The sequence below is a fragment of the Haliotis asinina genome, chromosome 15 (assembly GCF_037392515.1).
Source record: "Haliotis asinina isolate JCU_RB_2024 chromosome 15, JCU_Hal_asi_v2, whole genome shotgun sequence".
In the NCBI taxonomy this organism is placed as follows: domain Eukaryota; kingdom Metazoa; phylum Mollusca; class Gastropoda; order Lepetellida; family Haliotidae; genus Haliotis; species Haliotis asinina.
Window position 1 is genome coordinate 49,653,149 of NC_090294.1, and position 25,626 is coordinate 49,678,774.

Sequence of the window (25,626 nt, forward strand, 5' to 3'; positions counted from 1 at the left end):
CACAATCAGATCGGAAAACCCACAACAAAAGCATGCATTGTCATGTATGCTGTAAACCTCTGAATGGTGATTCATTTGGAGATCACTGTCACATTACTGATAAATAAAGAGGTGCGGCTCACAATGAATGTAACTTGAAGTTGAGAATAAATCCTAAACTTGATCCCAGTGGTGTTTAACAATCATAGTGATTAACGCTTGATTATGCAAGCTATTTCAAAGGTTAAAGGCAACATATCCTGTATCCCAAACAATATGGAAAGAAATGCATCCTTTTCGCTAAATGGGGTGAGATTCATAGATAGTGTTCAGTTTCTGTTGTCATCTCTAGACAGTTTTGTACAGGCTAATAACTGGATGACTGGTCAAAGTTTAATGAGACACAGTTACCTCCCACTGACCGCATCTATAGCAAGCTGACTGACGCATAAGTCGCGCCAGATGATAACGAACATGCGAAAAACGTATGGGAAAAACTGGGTTGTAAGAATCTAGGTGATTACCACGATTGACATTTGAAAACGGACATGTTATTGCTGGCAGATGTTTTCAAGATATTCAGAAAAGCGTGTTCGAAACAATATGGGTTGGACCCATCATGGTATTATTCAAGTCCTGGACTATCATGGGATGCCCCACTGAAGAATTATTCACCAGTTAGGATATGCATCTGTTTATCGCGAAAGGGTTACACAGTGGTATTTCTAGTGGTATTTCTATAAGTGATCAAAACGTTATGCTAAAGCTAACAGCAAGTATGTGAAAGGATACAACCCTAAGAAACCTACAAACCATCTACTCTACCTTGATGCCAACAACCTGTACAGCTGGGCCATGAGCCAATATCAACCTACGGGTGGATTCAAATGGGTGCCTGAGTGTAATTTTCGATCTGTGGGGAGGGGTTTCCGCACTGGGGGTGTAGGGGATACCCCTACAGGTTATATACTCAAAGTGGACTTAGAGTATCCGGAGGAATTGCACACATCGCACAACAGCTACCCCCTGGCGTTTGAGGGTTAACCAAGACTGGATGTCCGAGTACCAAAAAAACTTACTTGGTGGTGTGTAATTTGCAGCTGTATCTGTTGCTGGGCATGAAGTTGACTAAAGTACATAAAATACTGAAGTTTGACCAGGGCCCCTGGATCAAACCATACACCAGGATGAACACGGACCTGAGAAAGCTGACCACTAACGACTTCGAGGAAACCTGTACAAAATAATGAACAACTGTGTATTCGGCAAAATGAAGGAGAATTTACGAAAAGGCGTTAATGTGAAGCTAGTCTGGTCGAGCGAGGAAGACAAGCTTAGGAAACTGATAGCAAGCCCGGCGTACAATAGAAGTACTATATTCGATGATGACTTGACACCTATACATATGAAAAAGCGTCACATTAAACTTAGTCGACCGGTCTATGTCGGCATGAGTATTCTAGACCTATCCAAACACCTGATGTGTGATTTTTACTACAACGAGCTCAAGAAGCAGTACGGTGACAAGTGTGAGGTATTGTACACGGATAGGGATTTCCTACTGATGGATATTCAAACTGAGGATGTGTATGAGGATATGAAAACCAATATGCACCTGTATGATACCAGCGATTACCCAAAAGACCACCCCCATGCATAGCCAAGTCAACAAAAAGGTGTTAGGTAAGATGAAGGATGAATGTGCGGGCACACTAATAAAAATATTTAAATGACATATATATAATGGAGAAAATTTACTACAGCCCGCGAGGATATTGGAAAGGGGCAGACGCTATTTAAAAAGTAGCTAAAGCCGAACATGTTTTGGAAGAAAAGCCAAAGCCTGGTTACAAAAATGAGCTATATGGCAAGTATACGTACCGGCACCGAAATACATACCCAGGAGACAATTGGTATTCATATACCTAATCAAGTTCACCAGGCTGACCTGTTGTTTCTTCCACACGATACCATCAGAGGTAAAACCTACAAGTACGCCCTGACAGTTGTAGACATAGCCAGCTGCTATAAGGAAGCCGAACGCTTGACTGCGAAGGATGCAACGCAAGTAGCCTGCGGATTTGAACGCATGTACATATGCAGTCCAATAACGTTGCCCTTGGAGCTACAAGTCGATCCAGACAGGGAATTCATGGGTGCCGTGTCACAACTGTTAGCCAAACACAATACCAATGTAAGGCAGGGTGGGGCCGGAGAACACTGAAGTCAAGCCATAGTCGAGAGATTCAATCGCTCCATAGCCGAATGTTTGTTTGCACACCAATATTCACGTGATTTAGAATTGGGGCCCCTACACAGAAACACCAAATGGGTAGTACGATTTCCTCGGGTGGTAGACTTTATGAAGTAACAAGACTACTCGATAAAAGACCAGTCGAAGCAATCAGTATGAAATCTGTTGCATCAGAGGCAGCATCACCACGCCGTAAAAAAGAAAAATAAATCCAGATCGCGCACTTGTTAGATATTTATATCAACCAGGTGAATACGAGGGAGACACCCGTAAACGTGCAACATATCCTATCTGGTCTATGAAAACGTACAATATCAATCGAGTGGATAACAAAGACGGTGAACCTTACCTGTACTTCTTGGAAAATGTAGAGGGTTCGTACGTGAGGTATTACAAATCATACCTTGATCTATCTTGACCCACTGGCAAATATACAGTGCTGATCTCATTTTTTGACATAATAATTTGTGTAATTAGTCTAATTGTTTAACAATTAACACTGTCGCTGCTAAACCAAGTGCCACAAAGACCAACTCACGATCTTTCTGGCCCTCCAGAGTGTAATACTGAGACATCGTTGGTGCATTAGCTAATGGTTCTCGTTGTTTACCCGTTAACACGTAGTATTCTTTGATAGCTTCATCGACCTGCTTGAAAGTTCTAATGGACTGACCTTTGCGTTGGAGTTGATAAAACTTAATCTCTTCATTTTGTCTCATAGCATCTCAGCCTGTTCAGCCTGTAGTTTTTCTACAGCTATATTGTGTCGTTTTCGTTCCGCTTCTATATCAGCTCTCCTAATTGAGAAACTAGAAAATTACTTCCGAAAAATGCTAGGGCATTTACAAGAGCCCCCCTGCCATCACTGCTATCATGGCCATGGGACAATGTACTTCGGGATAACACATATTATTATTATATATCAAGCTTCCGGATATAACGAGCGGTGAGGCCGTTTAAGTTATACACGCTATTGATAACACGTCTAGGCAACTGGAAATAGCACTATGAGATATCACCTACTATCCACAATGGACAAGGTAGGTGATATCACAAACATCAACAAAAAAAGTTGTTTGTCGACGGATTTCTACAAAAAATAACAGATGGATACTACAGCGTGTGTTCTCTCCATGATGAAATTTTCAAAGACTTAAATTCTGAACTTAAAATAAATGAGTCAAAGGGAACAGTGGAGTATACCAACTCCCTTGATAGAGAAGAAAACTGAGACTCAGTCAACCGTTGGCGAAGATACTAGGGCTGTCATCAAGTGAAATAACCCCTGGTCAGGGCGGCACTGGTTTGAAAGTACCAGATCTAGTTCCATACCACGAGCGGTGTCAGCCCGATCTGTCGACAAATGAAAATTATGATGTTGCTAATCATCGACAGAGTAAAACCCGGAGTGTCGACATAGTGTGGTCAACAAACCGTGACGGAGTTAAAGAGAATGTTTGCTTAGTGACTTGGTCAATCATGAGTAATTGAATTAAGTTAACCTTTTTAAACATTTTTAAGAGAAATATAGTTGCAAACACACTATTTTTTTATGTTATGCACGTATCATGAGGAAATGATTTTTTTTTGCGCAGGATTATTGAAATCCTGTTGAAAACATGTATTATTTGGGAATATATAATAGATCAGGAAAATGTTATCAGTGTCAAAATGACAAATGGTGCTGGTTACACTGACTGACTACATTAATAATGGAGACGCAGAACTCAGAAAACATTCTGGAGATGTACAGATGCCACCTGTCCATCGTATTTGGTTGAAGGCCAATCTTCCTGACTGACAGACTTACTGACTTGAACTACACGGACCAGAGCTGATTCATCTTGGCTGAACATTCAGATTACTGAAAAGGACTTTATCGTCACAATTCTCAAATGTTAATACCTTTTTCACTTACATGATACAGATCTATATCAAAATATATTCTATGAATATATATGGTCAGAATGAACGCTACATACCCCCATTACGTAGCGGGGAATAGTGCACTGTTGATATCACACTGTTTTTAATTGGTTTGTTAATTGGGAGCACACTGGGCGTGAAGTCACTCGTGTGGAACATCATCTCCCTTTCCTTGGACTGTCGAAAAATAATTTGGACGGATTGTTCGTTGTTGTCGACATTCCAGGTATTACCCAACGAGCTATGCGTTCATCTCGAACAGCTTAGCATAACAGATAATATACAAAATGAACGTCCTTCCACATTGTTGAGGGCTGTCCTGGTTAAAACAGAACAATACCATGAGGGCTGCACAGAGTCATTTTCATCACGTCAGTATAAAAAATTGACAAATGGTAATATTTCTGAATTAAAAACATCAATTTCAGATACAAAAACAATGCTATAAATATAGGATACCTATGCGTAACACTACACATATAATAATGGCCAGTAACCAAGGGCCAGGAATAAAAAGATGCATTGATACAAGTGTATCAGACCTAGGTGATACCAGAGGGTTTGATGACATAGGAATAGATGGCAAAATGTACGCTTTTAAACTTATAAACAACATTTATAGACGTGTTGAAGTTCCTGTCATCTGTGGATCTGATAATACTTTTAACACAGATACATCAAGAGCATCAGCAACACATGATACGATACAGTTCGCAATGACGTGGGTGAATGGAGAATTGTTTGGATTTAGAAGTATTTGACAGAACAACAAACGTTAATCAAAACAAACCGTACTGTCTAATACTCACTGAAGACAACAGGTGGATGATGTTACCATCTCAAATCAACTGGCTTCTCAACATAACACTAATTTCCCCATACGTTTTCATGGAAACCAAAGACCGCTATCCAAACAAACTCATAAACAACGGAATCCTGCTCGTGGATTACGTCCCATCACAAAGATGCAGTGTAATCACCACACCATTCTCGTGTAGAGCAGTCCACACACTGTCGTTTAAACCAGGAAAGAATGTGATATTACAGTTGGTTACTGAATTCAACGGTGTGGTTGCCACCCTGGAATCCTCCCGGAGAATTCCACGCTGGTCATGCAAGTCTACCTAGGGGAACCATCGCAGAGCGATATTAAGATCATGAAAGGAATCAAACTCCGGTGGGTTAAAAAACACCAGGGTCGCGTTTGCTCAATTTACATGTGGGTGGGAGGTGATGTCACAGTGATAGTGGAAGACACTATATCTCTAACCAAGATTTTTCTATCCGAGCACATAAATTTTATTGGTTTGAAGTTCATGCCTGAGACATTATCAGAAAAACAATTGGAAACTATTTTGTGACAGTTCCATAAACAATGGTAAGCCATCACGTCAATGTAACACTCAGTGATCTAGGAGACACAAAGAGATTCGATTTACCTGGTGAGGAAGGCACCCTGTACCGCTTATACTTTAAAGATAACATATACAAACGAATGCCACTAGCAGATTTTACAGAACTTGAACGGTTTATTAAAATAACACTAACCAAACCTTACATCTTTTTCACCAAAATGATTTCGTTTCCAAAATTACTAACAACGGTATCCTTCTCACGTCCTTTAAACCCTTAAAATATCATTCTATACAAGTGTTACAAATACCAGGTCACACTGGCAACATGCTTGCGCCAGTCAACTTGAATGATTTCCAACGTGATTTTTTTTCGGATTCAAATTATGGTATAAAACACACAACACTAATTATAGACGTATGTTCCACAGAAATTTCTGAGCCAAGAATACTTTTAGATGGTGTTAGAATATTATGGTTTACAAGGCTTGAGAATAAATGTTGTCGAATCATAATAAGACAAGGCTATCAACCATCAATAAGCCTCGATGGAGTTCGTATTGTAAATGAAAACACCCCTATTAATATCTCACCCATTTACCTGTACAATAATGTAAACCTTATAGGCTTAAAATATATCAATAAAAAATTAAATGATAGATTATTAAAAAATAATTTATAAAGTATGTTATAGGCAAATAGAATGGGGTTGTATCCAGTTGTAATATACACAGGGAAATATACAGGGAAGTGTAGACGGATTTCGACTGAAACAGACGTGAAATAAAACATCAGCTAGAACAAGAGCGTGATATTCCGGCATCACTACATAAAACATACAACAGAGTATGTTTATAGACGGTGCTGATACCACCCTAATGACAACTAGCATGGGATTAGGAGCAGTAGGAGTTGGGTTGTTGACAACCGTCGTAGCCACACTGGTGGTGGTAGGACTTGAATTAGCACATGTAGTGACAGGAACAGCTGGGTTGGTGAAAGTAGTTGAGTTGTATAGACAATGGGGGGAAAGGGATCCCCCTCTGTTAAGCCATGATATAAAAACTGTTCTTCCCTCAACCATATTTATTTAAAAAACCCATAAAATGACTACTTTCATCTCCCCTGTAAAAACGTCTTTTCATATCATGTTTTTACAGGGGAAATGAAAGTAGTCGTTTTATGGGGTTTCTAAATTAATACGGAGGGAAGCATAGATTTTTTTATTTCATGGCTTAACTGGGGTGTTCCCGTACCACCATTGTCTATACTACTCAGCCTGTTGATGATGGAAGGGCTAACATTTAATCTTCGAGCTGCTTCCCGCTGCGAAACACCCTCACTTAACCAGCCAGTAGCTCTAGCTCGTTCTTCAATACTCAGGTGTCGATGCTGAGGCATGTTGAAAAATGTGATGCATTTTCGCAAATTTCCCCCTTCTTAAAGCCAAAAATTTTCGCACACAAAGCTCTTGAAGCATGTGAATCTGGAGGACAAGTGAGAAAGTGCACGTTTTCAATTGTTCTGGCAGCTGTGTTGGGTACATCGCAACCCAAATTTCCATGAAAATGTGAGATTATCATTTTTCGATTTACTTGGCTCAATATCATTCAAATGCTTTGTTCTGGTCGTAATGTGCTTCCAGTAACCTTAGACTCACAATTTCAGAAGTCATTTTATGTCAAAATGATCATTTTCCCACTTTAAAGTGTATTCAAAGAGAAGTATTCCAAAATATCACTGTTCCCTAAATTGTTTTGACGAGTTAAAAAAAGTTGAACTGAATTGAGGTCTGGGTGAATCGTTGCAGCCCTCGTCTGTATTTAACAATCCAGTAATGGCTTGAACATCTATCTGCACTCTGGATATATGATGACATGTATTATCTGATGACGCTAACCCTCTGAACCTGACCCCATGACGCTGACCTATTGACTGCATGTCAAACTCCCATAAAGTAAACGATCCGTGTTGCCTGCATGCTCTCGGTTGTCCTTGCCTGAACACATGCAGTGGACAACAATCCTGAAAGAAACAGGATACCTCACTGAGACACATTATACCGTCAGTGCTGAGATGTGCATGGCTGATCCCAATGCCTAGTCCCAGGGTAAAAAGAAGTAATGTCTTCTATTGTCTGTCTGGCCAGGATGTGTCTGGTCTGAAGTGGCCAGGCTAAAACTCCAACCTTATCATCTTTGAAAAGACACTCTATGCCCTTGACCAATGGTCATTTCACCAAGACACCATAGAACACTGGTGTAACAATGCTGGAGATGTTTATTATGTGAAAAAGGTGGAGTACATCCTCGTCCAACAAGCCTACACAAACACCGGAATGACACATCTGACCTTGCTAGTCACTCCAACTTTAAAAATATAACAACAACAGCAACAACAACACAAGCACAGGTATGTAAGTAAATGTTCATTGCATATGTGAGCTGGTTGACATATTGGTCTCACTGGGTAAACAAGACTCAAACCACACAGTGCTTGGAAGCTGACTAAGCATGGCCCTATGAGCCATCACAGACCACTACCAGGGATTAATGTGTGAAGCAGCTTTGTACAAGCAAGCAGCATGGTTAACTCAATATTCATTAAAATAGTGGACTAGTAATTCGACATTTCAGTCATACATGAATTTTAATATCATATTTTTTGCTATGCTTTTGATCTCTTCTGCATAGATATATGATGATGTGAAGATGTTAGAAAAGTACTTTAAATTGTTTTGGCAATAAAACAGAATCTATAACCATGGTTACATGTATAAGAAAATATACTGAGGGAAAAAAATAAGTGATCACATGAAAGGAAAGTGTTCCCTTGTTTTTCTCCTTGTTTCTTCACAAGCTTCATATCGCACAGCTTGTGAAGGAACCTGGAAAAAAATAAAGGAACAATTGTTCTTTGACATGATCCCTGTGTAGTTACCTATACAAGTTAAATGTCCACAATGCACAAGAACGTTAAACTGCTACCTGACACTACGTAACCATGCTGACGAGAAATTCCCAAGATTAATTGGCTAGGAGTGATCAGGACTAATCGTGAATCTTTTTTTTTTCAATTTTGCTAGAAACTCTACCTAAAAAAGCAGGCAATGAACACTGTTGTTGTGTTCAAGCAGAACAATCTACAAACACCAAGGATGGGAGAAATCATATTCTCACTAGTCCTCGGGACATGGGACATGAAAATAATTACAGACACTGTACATGCTTGCTGGATCACAAAGACTCTTTAACCCACTGTCCACAGAAACACTTCCAGTGACGTGTCAACATCACACCAACACTTGCATCCACCTCCCTGAAGCAATTATATGATGAGCCATTTCAGTACTAGTAAAGTTAGATCTGCCACAACATCTTGATAGCTGCGCACACACCAACATCATTGTAGTTAAAGTGGAGGAGACCTGCGAAGGTGAGAATGCTGATGAGATACCATGGGTACTTGATCCACGGGACAAACTTCTCTACGTAGTCTGACAACACTCCGCTGATGCCCCTGGAAGTAGGAAGGAACAGAATTACATGCAGCATTCAACATCCCATACATGTCTAGTGCCGCTTTGAGGAGTAGTTCATCACTAATCACAGTATTATAGGTAATGCTGTATTAAACCATACTGATGCACATGTCTGAGTGAGTGAGTGAGTGAGTGAGTGAGTGAGTGAGTGAGTGAGTGAGTGAGTGAGTCCAGTTTTAAGCCACACTCAGCATTTATCCAGCTAAATGGTGGCTGTCTGTAAATAATCGAATCTGGACCAGCCAATCCACTGATAAAATGATGTGATGTGACGCACAGGAATATTTCATTTGAAACCTGCAGCTTACGCCACCGGTTCCAAATGTATTTCTGTGCTTCAAATACCCACTAACATCTGGAAATTGGCCAACACATGTTTATCTCCTAATTCAATTTGACATTTGAATATCTATTTAGATCATTTCCATGTCGTGGGTATGTAATTTTGACCTCAAATTGAGCCGTTTCCAGGGCAGAAATAAGAGTGACTGTGATTGGTTGATGCCAGGCTAATTATCCAATAAGAATTGTTGTTTGTTGTCATTACCAAGTTGACAATGGATTTCACTCTAAATAGACCAAATATGAGTTCAATGAAATCTGATGTTTCTATTAGTATGGAACACAGATTCGAAAATGATCAAATTGAAGGTCCCTTATAAAAAATCATGGTTTGGTTGAACTGTTGCAGCCCTACAGTCTACAAATACTGTATATCTACAACTTGATCCACAGATCCAAAGTTTAAGTCATAAATTCTTATGATTTAGTAAGTAGCTGCTACTACTGTATGGAATATATTTCCAAATGGTAGACTCAAACATATTTGGCACACATGGTTATACAGTCATGTGGTTGAAGAAGTAAAGGCGGTTTTAAACTGAAGGCCTTTTTACACGCAGACTTCCAAATTCAAGGCAGTTTTAAACAGCAGGAGCATTGATCTATGCAATTGGGAACCGATGACGTGTCACCCAAGTCAGCTAGCCTGATCACCTGATCCCGTTAGTCGCCTCTTATGACAAGCATAGTCGCCATAGTTCTAGTTAGAAAGGTGAACTATCCTGCCTCAGAATTCTGTATAAAATAGCAGCCTCTCACCAGTAGCCATGAAGAAAGACCACCGTGGATATAGCGTAGTCCATGGCAGCGCCCTGGTACAGGAGGCATGCAGGCATGATGGGAATCATCGAGATCATCACCACACGCTCGATCTTCCAGTGAGATGATGCCATCATCATGTGACCGGTTCCACGTTTTTCCTCTGGAACAAAACAGCAGAACAGATGAACCCACCTCTACAAGAGGGAGACTTTTGTGTCTTTAATATACAGCCATGTTTTACACAGCAGGTGAGTGTGGATGTTTGTATTTTTTTGTCAGTGCAGGGGACACCAGAAATTTATTAAAATCTAAATATTTTAGATATTTAAATACTTACCTTACCATAGGTCTTATGCATATTACCTCAAGCTTCGCTAGAAGAGATCAGACAGTCGTTGATTCGCCATTCCCTAGATGGCTACCTCATGTAATCTACGAATGTAGTCACGGAAGTGACGTGATCTCCCCACTCGCGCAAGCGCGAACAATCCAAAAATCACTTTTACTGGCAACAGGAAGGTCCGAAGAGTCCAGAGTGGGGAGGAGCATCCAGCGTTGGGAGGGAGTCACCGCCCTATGGTAAGGTAAGTATTTAAATATCTAAAATATTTAGATTTTAATAAATTTTTAACTTACCTTACCATAGGTCTTATGCATATGGCTTCGACAGATGGATGGTGGTGTGGACTCCAGAGGACCATCCCTCAGCAACCAGTGCACATGCATTAGGAGAACCTGGGAGACCCATGTCAACAGTCACAGGACAAACCTGGAAGCAGGACAAAGAGTAACCCTAGGGAACTCCAAAGAAAAAACCGACGCACCCTGAAGGTGAGGTTAATCTTAAGACCAACGGTAAGAAACAGTGTTATTACCTAAAGGGCGGCCGGCCGGGTAAGTTGCTGGGCAACCACCAACGGACTGTAGTCCCTCCATGTCCTCAACTGCCAAGTCCCCCAGGTAGTGGGAAGCGAAGACAGTAGACCACTTCCAAAAGCAGCCTTCCATAGTTCGTGGCACTGTGCAATTACTATGGAGGGCCAAGGTAGATGCCAACGCTCTGATCTCGTGTGGGTTGTTCGCCACCGGATGAGGTAGATGCTTGGCATCAAAAACCGTCAGGATCGTAGATCGAAGCCATAAGTCGACTGTGTTCCTGTTCACCTCCCCTTGCAGGTAGTCGAAAGTGGGATGAACATTCTTTTACGGGAACGTCTCTTAGAAGCCAACTTCCGGATGTAACATCTGAGGGCTCGAACGAGACACAGTCGCACCTCCTCTAAGGCATGTTGTCCCAAGACTGAAGATGCAGGAGGAATGGAGAACAGCCTGTCTGGCTGTCCAGGAAGCTGATTCTTGGCCACAAAATCCCATAGGAGACCCAAGGAGGCTTGTCCATGCCTTGACTGCTCAAAGCGAACATGTGTGACGTCCAGGGCATGAATTTCACTAACTCTAGCCGCAGTAGCCAACGCTAGAAGGAAGACCGTCTTTTAGACGAAATACATGAAGGAGGCTTCCTCTCATACGGCTCATACGGAGGTCCTCTAAGATGTTGTAGGACGATGTTGAGGTCCCAAGCTGGAGGATGAAGCTTAACTTTCTGGTCCTCCAATTTGAAAGGCTTGAGTAGCGCAATAAGCTGTGGTATCTTGGAAATCTGTTTATCCGCTTTAATCGCCAAGAAGGAGTTCAAAGCCGACAGATAAGTCCCCAAAGTACTGCCTCTAAGATGCTTGCAGTTATGCAGGAACAGGAGGAAGTTCGCTAAAAACTGTGGAGAAGCTGTCATAGGATCTTGCGGTCTTGAACACAAAAACTCTCCAATGAGCGTCACTTGTCGTCATATAAGGACCTAGCGGACATACGATGCACACAAGCTAGGACGCTTGCCACTCACTAGCCCTTAACTCTCAATGCCTTCTGCAGATGACCCAACCGTGAAGATGAAATCTCAGCGGGTCCAGATGAAGCTGCCGACTGTGCGGATGTCAAAGCAGACGTAACTAATCTGGAAGCTGGTACGACTCTCTGCTGGTGAGAAGACGCAGGTCGGGGAAGCATGGCCTGGCTGGCCACCAAGGCGCGACCAAAGGCAGTCGCAGGTTCTGAGTCTGCTTGACCTTGGTCACCACTTCTGTGAGAAGGGCTGATGGTGGAAATGAGTAAGCGTCCAGACCTTCCCACGACAGGGACATCACATCAATCGTCCACGCCTGCAGGTCCACTGAGTGGAAATCCTGTGCTCCAGGGCGATTAACTTCGCCACTTGAGATGAGTACCCCTTGGCCCTCAAGACTTCACAGATGGTCCAGGCACAAAGATGAAATTGCGGCGGATCCAGGTGCAGTGTCCGATTGTGAGGATGGTACAGCAATTGGTCCCACTCTAGAAGCTGATTATTTGAAAGTGTTTCGACACACAATATTCTCTGTTGGTGATATACGTAGGGGGCGAGATAAGGCGTCTGCCATGAAGATGCAGGCTCCTGGTATGAGAGATACTTTTATTTGGAGGATCTGACTCGACCACGTCGAAGGGTAGAAACGACAAGAAGTGTAGTAGAGGTCGAGGCCTCCTTGACCCTTGATTACCTAGAAGGCTACCATAGAGTTGTCCGTAAGGATCATCAGTAGCTTGTCTCTCGGTGCTGTCAACCAATGATAGACATGCATCACCGCTTTCATCTTCAACTGGGTGATGTGAAGAGATAGATCTCCACTCTTCCAGAATCCTGCTGCAACCTCCTTGACTAGATAGGCACTCCTCCTTGACTAGATAGGCACTCAATCCTTGGAGAGACGTGTCTACCTAAAGATGGTTGTTGAATGACGGCTCAAATGTGTAAGTTCCTACGCAAACATTGACCAGCGCGTCTACCACGGGTGTGGTGTCGAGACGTCCAATGTCGTAAACCTGTCTTGAAATCATGATCCCTGTCATAGACGTAATAGTGGACGTCTACGTCTGATCATATCCTGAGGTGAAGTGAGCAAATCGAGTAGACATTATCACTGACACAGTGACAACGGGCAGAGTACAGCTTGTGTATAACATCGCCTTGAACTTTGACTCCCGAACCTGGGACGGCGATGTGATGAATTAAATCCCGCGGAGTTAGATCCTCAAGTCATCCAAGCTGACTTAACAGCCTGATAATGAAGTCCATCTCTCTCAAGAAAAGCTTGTATGCCGTGAAGAATGCGTCATTATTTGACTTCAGAACGACCACGCTGTTTATTATGAATGTGTTGACATTTCAATGAAGTCTATTTAAAGCTGGCTGTCTGTCCGATCAGAAACTGCCATACATCGCTGCATGCCTCCTGACAGGCAGCGTTCAGACTAATGTTAGAGGATCTCTATGCCGACTAGAGGCATCCAATGCTGCTGTAGACTGCTAGTCTAGAGTGTAAACGACATCTTCCCATCGTAAAATGACTGTAAGTCACTGCAGACAACTTGCTAACACTAGAATAAAACAACACATTCTGCGCAGGGCGTTGTCCCTCGATGACCAATCAGATAGTAGATGTAACGACCCTGGGATCCTTTGCAGGGCGTTGTCTCTCGGGGACCAATCAAAATGTAGACGTGACGTCACCGGTGTAGCACATAACTGATCATCATGAAATCTTGTAAACGGTGTTTCCTTGCTAGCCTGTAGGCTTGACCGTAACCATGCTGTTTGGCGAGCACGTGTGTAAATGAGTAAAGCGTGCGAAAACTGTTCCGCCGCTTGAAACTGAAGTAGACAATAGCTTTCCAGGTAGATGTGTTGGCAATTTTTCCCCGAGGATAAATGCCGTCCTCTCTTGTAATCACGAGGTGTAGTTAGACGTGGCACTTAGTTGTTGTCTCGAAGAATCTTCGTGACCAAATGAGTAAAGCAAGTGAAAGAAAACTTTCTCCGCTTGAGGCTTATGTAGACAAACTGTAACGTAAGGATCTTCGAGGATGCGACCAGTCCCTCCAAAGGACACCCAGTCTCCCGCCTACCGGCATAGGAATACCTGGTAAGGTGATTGATCCTCGAGGCGTTGTCTTCAGACCAGTCCATCGCCGCCGCCGATGTAGCTGACGCCAGCGCAGAAAACGGCTTAAACATTTGCTTGAGTTCAGTCTTCAATGCCACCCGCTTAGAATCCTGCACTCTGTAAGAGTGCTGCGAGGAGCCCAATAACTGCTACAGAGATTCACCCAGGACAGCCACGCTGTTCGCGAAAACCAGGCTGTGTATCTTGTAATCTGACTTCCTGGACTTACACGCTTGAAATTCGGATTAGATGACAATTTCGCAAAGACCGCATTTAACAACAGCGGGATGAGTAGCTCCGGCGATAAATGAATTGCTGCAAGGTTGCTGGAATCAACCGAAGGCGAAGGGCAGTCCACTCGAAGACAACTGATAAGGGTAGTTAAGTGCCATCACCGTCGCCGTCGTCTCCTGCCTCCTCGTCGAAGTCCGGGCAAAAAAATCTGTTCCTCCCGGTCCTCCCAGGACACGGGATTCGAATCACGCCACAGTGTAGAAGACGAAGTCGATGCATGAGCAGCAGATTCCTTGGACGGGATTCAAGGTGGTTCCGGCTACCGCAAACGCCGAGATCTGGAGGAGCACCGAGGTGATATGGACTGGGATTGCAAGCAACGTCTTCACCTGGTAGTAAAGCGAGAGTCCTCATTCAAAAGGGCGACGCGGGGACCGTGAGCTTGACCGAGAGCGCCGACAAAGACTACTGTGGAGGGTACAGGATCACCAACTCCCAGGGAACCTGGAGCGTGATCTGCGCCGAGATCGCCCTTCATCCAACTGTCGTGCAAAACCTCTTCCCTGGACAACGTATGCAACACCCTGGGTGTACGGTAAGGCGCAGGCGCTGGCGCTGGCACAGGGTCCGGCGTCGGCATAGGCGCTGGTGTCGGGATAAGCGCTGACGTCCGGATAGGCACTGGCGTAAGCACAGGCGATGGTGTAGACATAAACGCTGGTGACGGGATAAGCGCTGACGTCAGGATAGGCGCTGGCGCAGGCATAGGTGCTGGAGTAAGTACAGGCGATGGTGTAGACATAAACGCTGGTGTCGGGATAGGCGCTGACGTAGGCATAGGCGCTGGCGCAGGCATAGGTGCTGGCGGAAGCACAGGCGATGGTGTAGACATAAACGCTGGTGTCGGGATAGGCGCTGACGTAGGTATAGGCACTGGCGTAAGCACAGGCGCTGGTGTCGGCATAGGTGCTGGTGTCGGGATAGACGCTGGCATCGCAGCAGCACCGGGCGTCAGCAGGGAGCGCAGGAACCTCTGGACTTCCGGATGAGACAAGGCATCTGGATGAAAACAGATCCACGATGTAATCCAGGCGAGGTGGTTCCGGGGCATACAGCATACAGGCGTCACGGACGAACGCCCCATCCCAGGCGTCGGCACAGTCGCTGAAGGCGGTTGTAAGTCAGGGTCGTCCGGCAGAGATCCCAACGACCACGCTTGAGACGACATCCTTCTCTACTGCTGTGCAAAAAGCTTCTTCTTAGCCACAATAAAGTCTTGAAATCCGCCACCAATAACGACTCGCAGTACTGGCAGCGTCCGTCAAAAGAGCAGGCTAGAGACGCACAATCCGGGCACCAAGGGTGAGGAACTTTCGCTGATTTCTGCCCCTAGCTGATAGTGTAAAACTGGCGAGACATACACAGTTAACTGTAACAAAACAAGACATAACAATGCGTGGAAACCAACGCTAGGAGGTAGAAAAAAACACCCCTACACCAGAAATGCAGCACCAACGCACCCCCACTATAAAGTAGGCACGCCCGTAAGCTCGTGACAGCGAAGGGCAAACAACCAGAAAGGCTACCTGCATACATCGCAACGTGGCACGAAAAAACGTATAAATGCAGTGAAACATGGGCAAAAATACTAATCGACATGGAAACCACATGGAGGAAGAAAAACCAGCAAGATATAATACCCCCACGGACGCCATGCCTCACTCACACACGACGCGGGCGAACCCACCCCGAAGTGAGAGAAAAAAACAAAACAACACGAGGTAGCAAAGTAAGTGCAGTTAAATGATTACTTACCTTAACACGCACACCTAAGGGATACAAACCATACCTACCCGTGAGGAACAACTTTATTGAACCACAAAGTAGGTAAACTAAGCGAACCAAAAAAACGTCCGAACAGACGAACGCTAGAAGTAAAAGTGATTTTTGGATTGTTCGCGCTTGCGCGAGTGGGGAGATCACGTCACTTCCGTGACTACATTCGTAGATTACATGAGGTAGCCATCTAGGGAATGGCGAATCAACGACTGTCTGATCTCTTCTAGCGAAGCTTGAGGTAATATGCATAAGACCTATGGTAAGGTAAGTTAAAAATATGATTTATTTAGATCTGACACCACACTGTTATAAGATGATAAATTTACAGTCAAACTGATGAAGTCAAATTCATGGTCCAAATAGCCCTACATAACAGGAAGTACTAGCTCACCTGGTTATATTATCAACGTCTCTAGGTACAGGCACTTAATATATTCAGTCATAACTCAATCACTATACAATAGTTAGTACAAGTACTGACATTCAAATTTGTTGTGCATTCCTACTAAACACAACAATCTTGAAAAGAGGAATAATCAGGATCAATAATACAATTTTGTATAAAAGAACCCCATAAAGGTAAAACTTTAGCGTGTTGTAAGTATTGCAAAATCCAAGAACATGTATGTTGATTACCTTTACCTTTTAATATCTTTTAAAATATTCTCACATCAAAAAGAATGTCCAAGATTTACCCCCGATTTTAACTTAATCTAAGACACAGAAATGGTGTCTATCTCTCCCACCTATCCCCCTAACTTCATACCTGTGGAAAAACCTGCATGGAAACACTACTAAACGCAAAATAATACACTCTTATCCCTGTAACCAGTAGTAGCCTTGTAACAGTAAGCCAAAATATGCCAATCAGCTCAATGATATCGGATATTGATGACACCTAACGCTCTTAGTAATCCCAGTTTAGATCTTGGATAGGGCTATTCTTTCATTAATTATGTAAACTGTATACATTAAGTTATCGTATACTGTTCTGTGGTGTTTTGCAATGCACGGGTGCTACACATACAACGTATCGATCACCTATCTCTATATCACTGAGAGCCGATATATCCCCCTCCACTGTGTCATAGCACTATCATTGACTCTAAGACTTGTTACCTGGTGAGAAGGGGCCTCTCCTGGCCCGGAAGTAATCAAGAGCCGACATGGACTGAGAACTGACCGCAATTGTCTTCTTTGACATTGTCACAGGAGACGATGCATTTTGAAAGCGAAATAAAATGCATTGTGAACCTAGAAAAAGAAAAGACATCCTTCTCAACTGAATGTTATGACAGTTGTGATTTATAGTTTAAAATGTGCAGAAAACAGAACCATTGGGCTCTGTACTGTACCCGACATTCTTCGCAAACAGTTCAACAAGAATACACAACAGTAATGGGTATGGTGTGACAAACCAATAATCACAATATGGCTGAATGAAGGATTTTAACAGCAAATTGTCTAAGGGAGGCAACTCTGAACAATGAATTGTAGCACCTTACACAACATTTTGGTCACATATTGCAATATTATTTCTGAGAACCGGTATATTGAGTAAAGAACACATAAAGTCTTTTCTGTGATTACCATTGCTTTGAATTAAAATGCCATTCACAAAAAAATTTTCCTTTGCTATTGAATCACAAAACAGCATACTGTAATACCATAAACTGTATAAAAAAACCAATAGAATCCCTGACTGTGCAACTGAATTTTGAGATTGATGTTTTGAGACTAATGTGGAAAATAGGATCGACATGTACAAAAACATGTTGATTGTGATAAGCAGACTCTTGCCACAGAGAAAACTCAATGTCTGGTTTATTGACACCTTTATGTCTGCCTGCCTGCCTGCCTGCCTGCCTGCCTGTCTGCTAATGACAATGTGCAATACACAACTTCAATCATTGATGACATGCAATTTGAAATTAACACAAAGAGTCAAATAAGCGTGTCGGTAAATGAACCAGTGGCCAGTGAAAGACTTCGCTACACATCCACTGGCTCTGACTGGGTTCGTTATCGCAGCTGCTTCATTTTGAGGGAGGTAAACACAAGTACAAAATATTGCACTTTTGATTTGTGATCATATGCTTATAATTTTGTTGGTTTTTTCAGCAGTGCATTTTACATACGATGAATAAGTGATAACTGTGTTTTAATATGTTTTATTTTGTGGTTTAATTAACACCTATCAGAGGATACACAAAGCCTGCAGTCTAGACTACCAGTTGTCCGACTTTCATTTATGTGGAAGTTGTGGTGGCTGTGCAGGTTAAGCGGTTGACTTTTTTGTGCTGGTAATTAGGCGACTCTGAGGGTGTGAAGTACCAGAATTAGTACTTTACTAAGAAAGTGAAATCCAGAACATAACATATGTTTACACTTGACCACTTTCTAAATGGCACTGTTTAATCATATTTTCAGATAGTTCATTTATCGTACATTCACAGGATACGTCATCATTCAAGCACATGGTTGCATACTTTTGTCCTTGTGTTAAACAGGTTAGAAAATTCATATTTTGCATTTACTTTTTTAATGTTTATGACTGTTCACTGCAACATCTGTGTTCCGACTGACAATGATAGCTAAATTTATTACTTGTTCAGATCAAACCACACAGCATCCATTTTGACATGGCTGTATATTAACCTGCCTTGCTTACTACACAGCTTTTCGTCATTACACTTGTACTTCTACAGATCAGTCAGTGAACGTCTGTCTTCCACACATAGACCCCTGTACTTCTGATTCAATGGGTTGTGAGTAATTTCTTTGGGAATTCAGTATAGTTTTACTACTTTAGTTGCTCATGTACGTACAGAGATTTTGTTTAATAATTCAGGTTAAGGTGCTGGGAAAGATGGCTTTTAATCTGAAGTGGTCTGTGCACTGTCGGGGGTCTGTTACATGCAGCTTGAACTCAGTGACATGCATGTCTACCTAACCAAGGTAACGATATGCAAGGTGTAGCAGCTTTTAAGGATTAGTGGATAACATGTTCGATAATTGATTATCATTATCATTGTTATCCAACTCAATAAATTTAAATACGGACAAACTTTATGAATGAACAACTTCTTTATTCCCATGATGCAACAGATTCCTATATCGCTGTCAAGTAAAGTTTGTTCTTATTTGATTCACTCTGAAACTCAAACTCAAAGAAGTCACTAGATATAAACGATGAACAAAGGTCATCATGACATAGGTTGTGTCCTGATATTGTTGACTACTCAATCTTGCAACCTATTGTCTTAACTGAAACACTTGAAACAAACAAGTGTGATTAGTTGAGAAACAAACTGAAATCGGACTATCCCAGAAATAAACGTCCAACACATTATTTTAAGATATTAAAATGTTATAAAAGCAGCTGACCATGGTGACAAAAAACAAGTTCTTTTATGTAGTTGCAGATTCGTGAGATATTACTTTCATCTGCATTTTAGAAGTTGAGTTGACGAGGAATGATGATAATTTTTTATGGATACAATTACTTTTGTTCTGTGAAGGCAACATTTGTTCTAACTTTGATAACATAGATTCTAATATCTAATCGCTTGATAATGACATCAGAATCTATGCCCGAACATCACCTTCACAGAATAAAGAAGTTGTATATCCATCAGACTCTGTCATCAATCTTCATGAGATATGGTTGATTTATGTGGATATTGATGGATACTGACAAAGCTCCAGATAAGATTTAGCTGATGTGGGTACTGTACCCACTATATTTCTTTTGGAGTGGGTATTATGAATGTTGAGTGGGTAATTCAGTTTCAGTTACCCACTGCTTTCAAATATGTGGTTTCTTCTTGTGAACCCAACCATCAGCTAATAAACCAACATTAATATTACAGCTTGTTCTGCTGGACCTGAGATGCTCTACATATGCATGACACAAATGGCAGGTCAAGTTAACTTCACTAAATAGGGGAGCAGAGAATGTTACAAATGTTGCTTTTGTGTGAAGCATGTTCACATGGGAAACATTAAAGTTAAAGTTAAACCATCTGAAGCGGTCATGCAAAGTATTAGTATTCTCTTGATCAGGTCAAGTTGAACAAGCTGTAACGACCAAGTTGATCAGGTCAAGTTGAACAAGCTGTAACGACCAAGTTGATCAGGTCAAGTTGAACAAGCTGTAACGACCAAGTTGATCAGGTCAAGTTGAACAAGCTGTAACGACCAAGTTATATCATGATCAGGGAATACTGTGCATTACTCAGGACACACAGATTCTGATAAACAGCACATGATGTCATGTTGGCAGCTTGAAGGTGAGCACAGTTAGTGATTAACTAATTACACAACACTTTACAACAGGTAGGGGAGTATGTGTGCTATCGGAGTGCACAAGCAGTTTCATAGGTAGGGCTGATGCTCAGTCACTGCCATGAGAAGCTGACAATCAAATCCCAAAGTTAAGTTCTACTATAGAAAAAGCAAACAAACATTAATATTATTTCTCTAAGTTAGTTCTAGTGAGATTGATAGTGCAAAATCAATTGCCTATATAACAAATAGCAAGCAAAAATTCAGTAAATCAGTCAGCAAGTGACAGTCAATAAATAAATAGGAAGCCATGTGATCACAACACTCCCTCACAAGATGTGCGAAAAGTATGGCTCACCGTCGAAAACCCATACAAAATCCCAGATCTGGAGAGTGGCAATCGTTTTGTTAATTTTTGTTATCAATGCTATTTTGTAGGAAATACTTCATTTCATTTTTGTGAAATAGATGAATTTATCCTTTATCACTCAAGGTTATTAAAATAAAAACTTTAGATGATATTAAAGATGAAAATTATGTTCTTGTCTTACATCACAGAAAACCTGACCTCAGACTACTCTGTGTTCATTTACCATGTCATTACTACCATACTGTTTACTTTGCATGTGGGAGTTCACTAAACAACATTTATAAATAATTTGGCATTTTCATTAAGTTAGGCTGTATTCATATGTTAAAAGATATGAGATAGCTAACCTTTCCCCTAAGCAACAACTAACCATTAATCATAAAGTTGACTGTAAAGCAAAGAATCTGAAAAGATTCTTTGATAATTAATGATTGTGAATGGATATTTGATGAAAACAGATGGCATTCATGGTCAGAAAATGGACTAAAGTGGTTCGGATTGAGTTGAGTATAAAATACATGAAACACTAAGAGATGACTTTCAGGATCAGTGAGGCACCAAAGACCTGCAAGCATGAACAGCAAGTGAAAGCAACCAGTTACTCTATCAGCTGCATCCATAAATCTGAAGGGGACCTATGTCTGAAACACTTTGAGCATAACTTTCAAAATAAAACTACAAGTTTGCAAAATGTGCTGAACTCCCTGCTGACATCACATTTGAAAAAGAAGTCCCAACAACTTACAAGCTAGCCCGTCTTTACAAAACTTGAGCAGGTCCCATTGAGCTTTGTCATCCCCTAAAACTCAGTGATTCTATTTATTTAAGTTATGACTGCATCAATGTGTTGGCCAAAACTTGATATTTGATTATGAAATTAGAGTTTTTGTTTCATAACTACGAAAGCGACAACAATGTTTTCAATACTAATGAAGCCGAAAGAATGACCTTGTGCGTGTTGCTAATCTGGGAAAGGTCAGAATAAGGAAATACTTCGTTTTGCCTCTTTACAGACTTACTAAATCTTTATTCAGTTCATTAACTAGCATGTTTGGTCTTGCAAAATCACGCATACAACATAATGAAACTGTTTCTAACAACAGCCGACAACTGTTCGTCAACATGAGAACTAAAAATCGTTCCGAGTTATGAACACGAAGTTACGAAAGTGACACGTTGTAATACAAATACTACAGTTCTACTGACTGTGAAAAGGGTTAAATATCAAAGGGTGTTGCCAGTATGTTCTGTTCTTGCAATTTCATAACACTGACTTAATAAGCATGCGAAAAACAACACATTTACCTCGACTGCAGGCTCTGAGAATGTTAGCAGTCGCCATGTTGCTGACCTATAGTGTCAAGGTTGAAAGGGGCGCAACCCGTTGCAGAATTGACAGGCTGGCCTAGATGGCATGATTCTGAATCTCTTTTCAGGGTCGAATCACATGAAAAATATTATCGGATCTGTGTTGGAATTGTTTCTTTGAGTGAGTGAGTGAGTTTGGTTTTACGCCGCTTTTAGCAATATTCCAGCGATATCACGGCGTGGGTCACCAGAAAATGGGCCTCACTCATTGTACCCATGTGGGGAATCGAACCCGGGTCTTCGGTGTGACGAGCGAACGCTTTAACCACTAGGCTACCCCACCGCCCCTTGTTTCTTTGATGTGATTATCCTCACCTCTATGTTCTATATTAATCGCAAGGATAAATACACGCTAGCTTTTCTGAGATTATATAGAATAAAAATAAAATTATAGACTACAGCTTGCTGTAGTATGAATATCAGCTATAAAACAGTGTAGTCGTTCCTTGCAGAACGCTGCGCAAAAAAAAAGCCCGAAAAAACCCCAAATACACTTAAAAACACACGCAGTAAGGATTGTACATTATGTTTATTGTGAACAGTCCATATCTGTCCTGGGTACCATCACCGAGAACAATGTTTGCAATGACTTCTTATCATACAGCACGAACTGTTGAATATTAATTTTGACACAGGCTGAGTGATAATAATCGAAGTAAGAATGATGTTTAGGATAAAGTTCAGTCATAATTATAACGATTTATTGATCGTTGCGTTAAATGTGACTAGCCTGGCGTCGAGTAGCCTGCGTAAACTGCACAGTAACGAATAATACAGAACCAGGGAGCCTGTATAGATATATGTTGTAGAGTATCCCTGACAGAACCTAAGGTTACATAGACTGAGCGTCTATGGTAATCATGAACACTCTATGACTAGTCTATGATTAGACGTTATCACGAACGTCTCAATGACTGCCATATGCCGAATATGATAAATACGAGGGTTAATAACTGAAGTAGTTTAAGAGTGACTATATTCACCACCATTTATATTCAAGGATCCGAGGGCTAGAGTTTGGGGTTAACAGCCTTAACAATAAAACACTACTAATCTTAAGGACCGTAAATATGTGTTATGTAAACTTATTAAAGTAGGGAAACCTGAACTTTCAATTTGGATAGGAAGTGTAAACGTCAACAAACGTTTTAAGGACAGACATCTCGTGAACGCACCTGCATTTCCATCTATTACCATCCCTAAACAAGAAGCATGATATGCACGTGCACAACGCAGTAGCCCCGTACACGTGCATGGGGTCCCATTCTTAATTTTGACGTTTTTGTTTTTTCAAGAAGCTCGAGAAATCACTTTGAACATTAATATTGACACTCATCCTGCATCACACATTTGGTAGGGTAGTGTTTGTTTCTAGTCGTTTGTTTAAAAATGAAAATTGTATACATGCAAATTACATGCCAGACACCAATCGTCTTTCAAAAGTGACTACATTCCAAATAACTATGGTTGTAAGGAAGTGCAAATGGTGATGCACTCTCAAAACATTCAATAATATCATATCAACATTGATTGACTCCGATAAATCTCTTAAATATGTTTAATCGTAAATATAAAAAAATATTGAAAATTGAAAAGATACATCCCATATATTTTCTCATTAGGTGCCAAACAGACCGTATAATCTCTCCAAATATTTTACTCTGAGACTGATCTTTATCATTAAGTTTTAGCAACCAGACATTTTGTTTATGAACCATCTGAAACAAACTGTGAGTTGCCCGGTGGATGTGTAATAAAGAACTCTAGCTCTTTATGAAATCGAGATCACTGATAACAAGAAGCAAAGTTCAGTAAAACTGAACAGGACAAAGTTCACCAAGGAATAACACTTAATAAAATAAGGTCTTTCCAACCCATCGAAGATAATCCATGTCCCAGAGCACGTATACTTTCTACAGCTGATCAGTTATTCTTACAAAACGTAAACCAAACATATGTTTGCAAACCTTCCAATATTATATATTTATTGCTGAATTAAGGAAAAGGGCATTTTGAATGTGTTACCAATAGTTCATGTCTTAACTAAAACGTATTCAAGAATTTTACCGACTAAAAGTTGTGATTACAAACCTTTGTTGTAATATAGCGAATACCCTCGCTCGACGCAATAACGGTAAATCCGTGATGTCCATCACCCAAGCATCAGCTGCTTGCCAGGTGTGTGTTATATCTGGGCTGGAAACGTCAATGCCTTTGATAGACCTTTTCTTGTCACTCCACCATCAAGCAGTGCCCCATTCCCTACTCCAGAGGAACACTCCAAAGAACGTACGTTACTATATAAACATCGTCCGAGTCCAAAGGTTGCCGCTTTATAACGGGGCGTCTTGACTCACCAAACTGCCCCAATTGTTTTGTTGCATTTTCCTATCATGTCAGTATTGATACATAAAATGTTTACGTCTTCGAGTGATCTCATATATTTTCAAGAATAATGCAAATGTGCATTTTCTTATGTCAGTGAGTGTGAGTGAGTAAAGTTTATGGTCATTTTTTTATAAGTTATACTGTAACATTACATCACACGCATTTGCCGAATCCTTAATTCTATGCGACCGAATATTCTAAACATTTTGTATTCCCAAATGTATTTTATCCGGTTGATAAAGTTATTTCTTTTTCTTATGATAAGGTTTTTAGCGATTTGCATCATCATTGCTTGTATGGCTGTTGCCTCACTCACACAATCCTCAGCTACATAACGGCGCTTTGTAGTTAATCGGTTCTGGACCAGACAATCCAGTGACTGATATCATGGGCATCGATATACGTAAGTGATCCTGACCTCACAATGACATACCTATTTAAGGATAAATGCAATGAATTATTTCATTTAAAACGTAATAAAACAAACTGTCTTTTTACACAACCAAACTGAAAACACACACGCACGCACGCACGCACGCACGCAAACGCGCGCGCGCGCGCACACACACACACACACACACACACACACACACACACACACCAGTACCCATCAGACAAAAGAGGGCGAAGGATTATCATAACAAAATATATTGAATGCAAAATACGAAGGCAAGACAACAATAAGCCCCAACGACAGTACGATAATGTGTTTATGTGGGGAGAAAAGTCTTTATACAGATATACTTTGCTGGGTGAATTTGAAAAACATTAACCTGCTCATTGAAATATCCGCGCATTTCCCTTTGTTGAATGCGCGTATACATTTTGTAAGACCTAAAGCCAAAGTAATTGTTTATATAGTATTCAGTCTAAATATTGAGTTTGGCATCAATAAAACTAGCGTAACACTTGCTTAAAATATGCTGAAGAGAACAAAAATGAACATT

The 25,626-nt window shown here is 41.3% G+C and overlaps 1 protein-coding gene across 1 annotated transcript; it reads right to left on the bottom strand.

The window, feature by feature from the left end:
- Positions 1–7,773: 7,773 nt before the first annotated feature.
- On the bottom strand, positions 7,774–22,348 carry LOC137264841 (succinate dehydrogenase [ubiquinone] cytochrome b small subunit B, mitochondrial-like). The gene is made up of 4 exons (XM_067800183.1): positions 22,229–22,348; positions 17,386–17,520; positions 10,154–10,316; positions 7,774–9,030 (listed from the first exon to the last, which is right to left on the bottom strand). The coding sequence occupies exons 1-4, from the start codon at positions 22,263–22,265 to the stop codon at positions 8,871–8,873; spliced, it is 495 nt and encodes a 164-aa protein (XP_067656284.1). The 5' UTR covers positions 22,266–22,348; the 3' UTR covers positions 7,774–8,870.
- Positions 22,349–25,626: the final 3,278 nt, after the last annotated feature.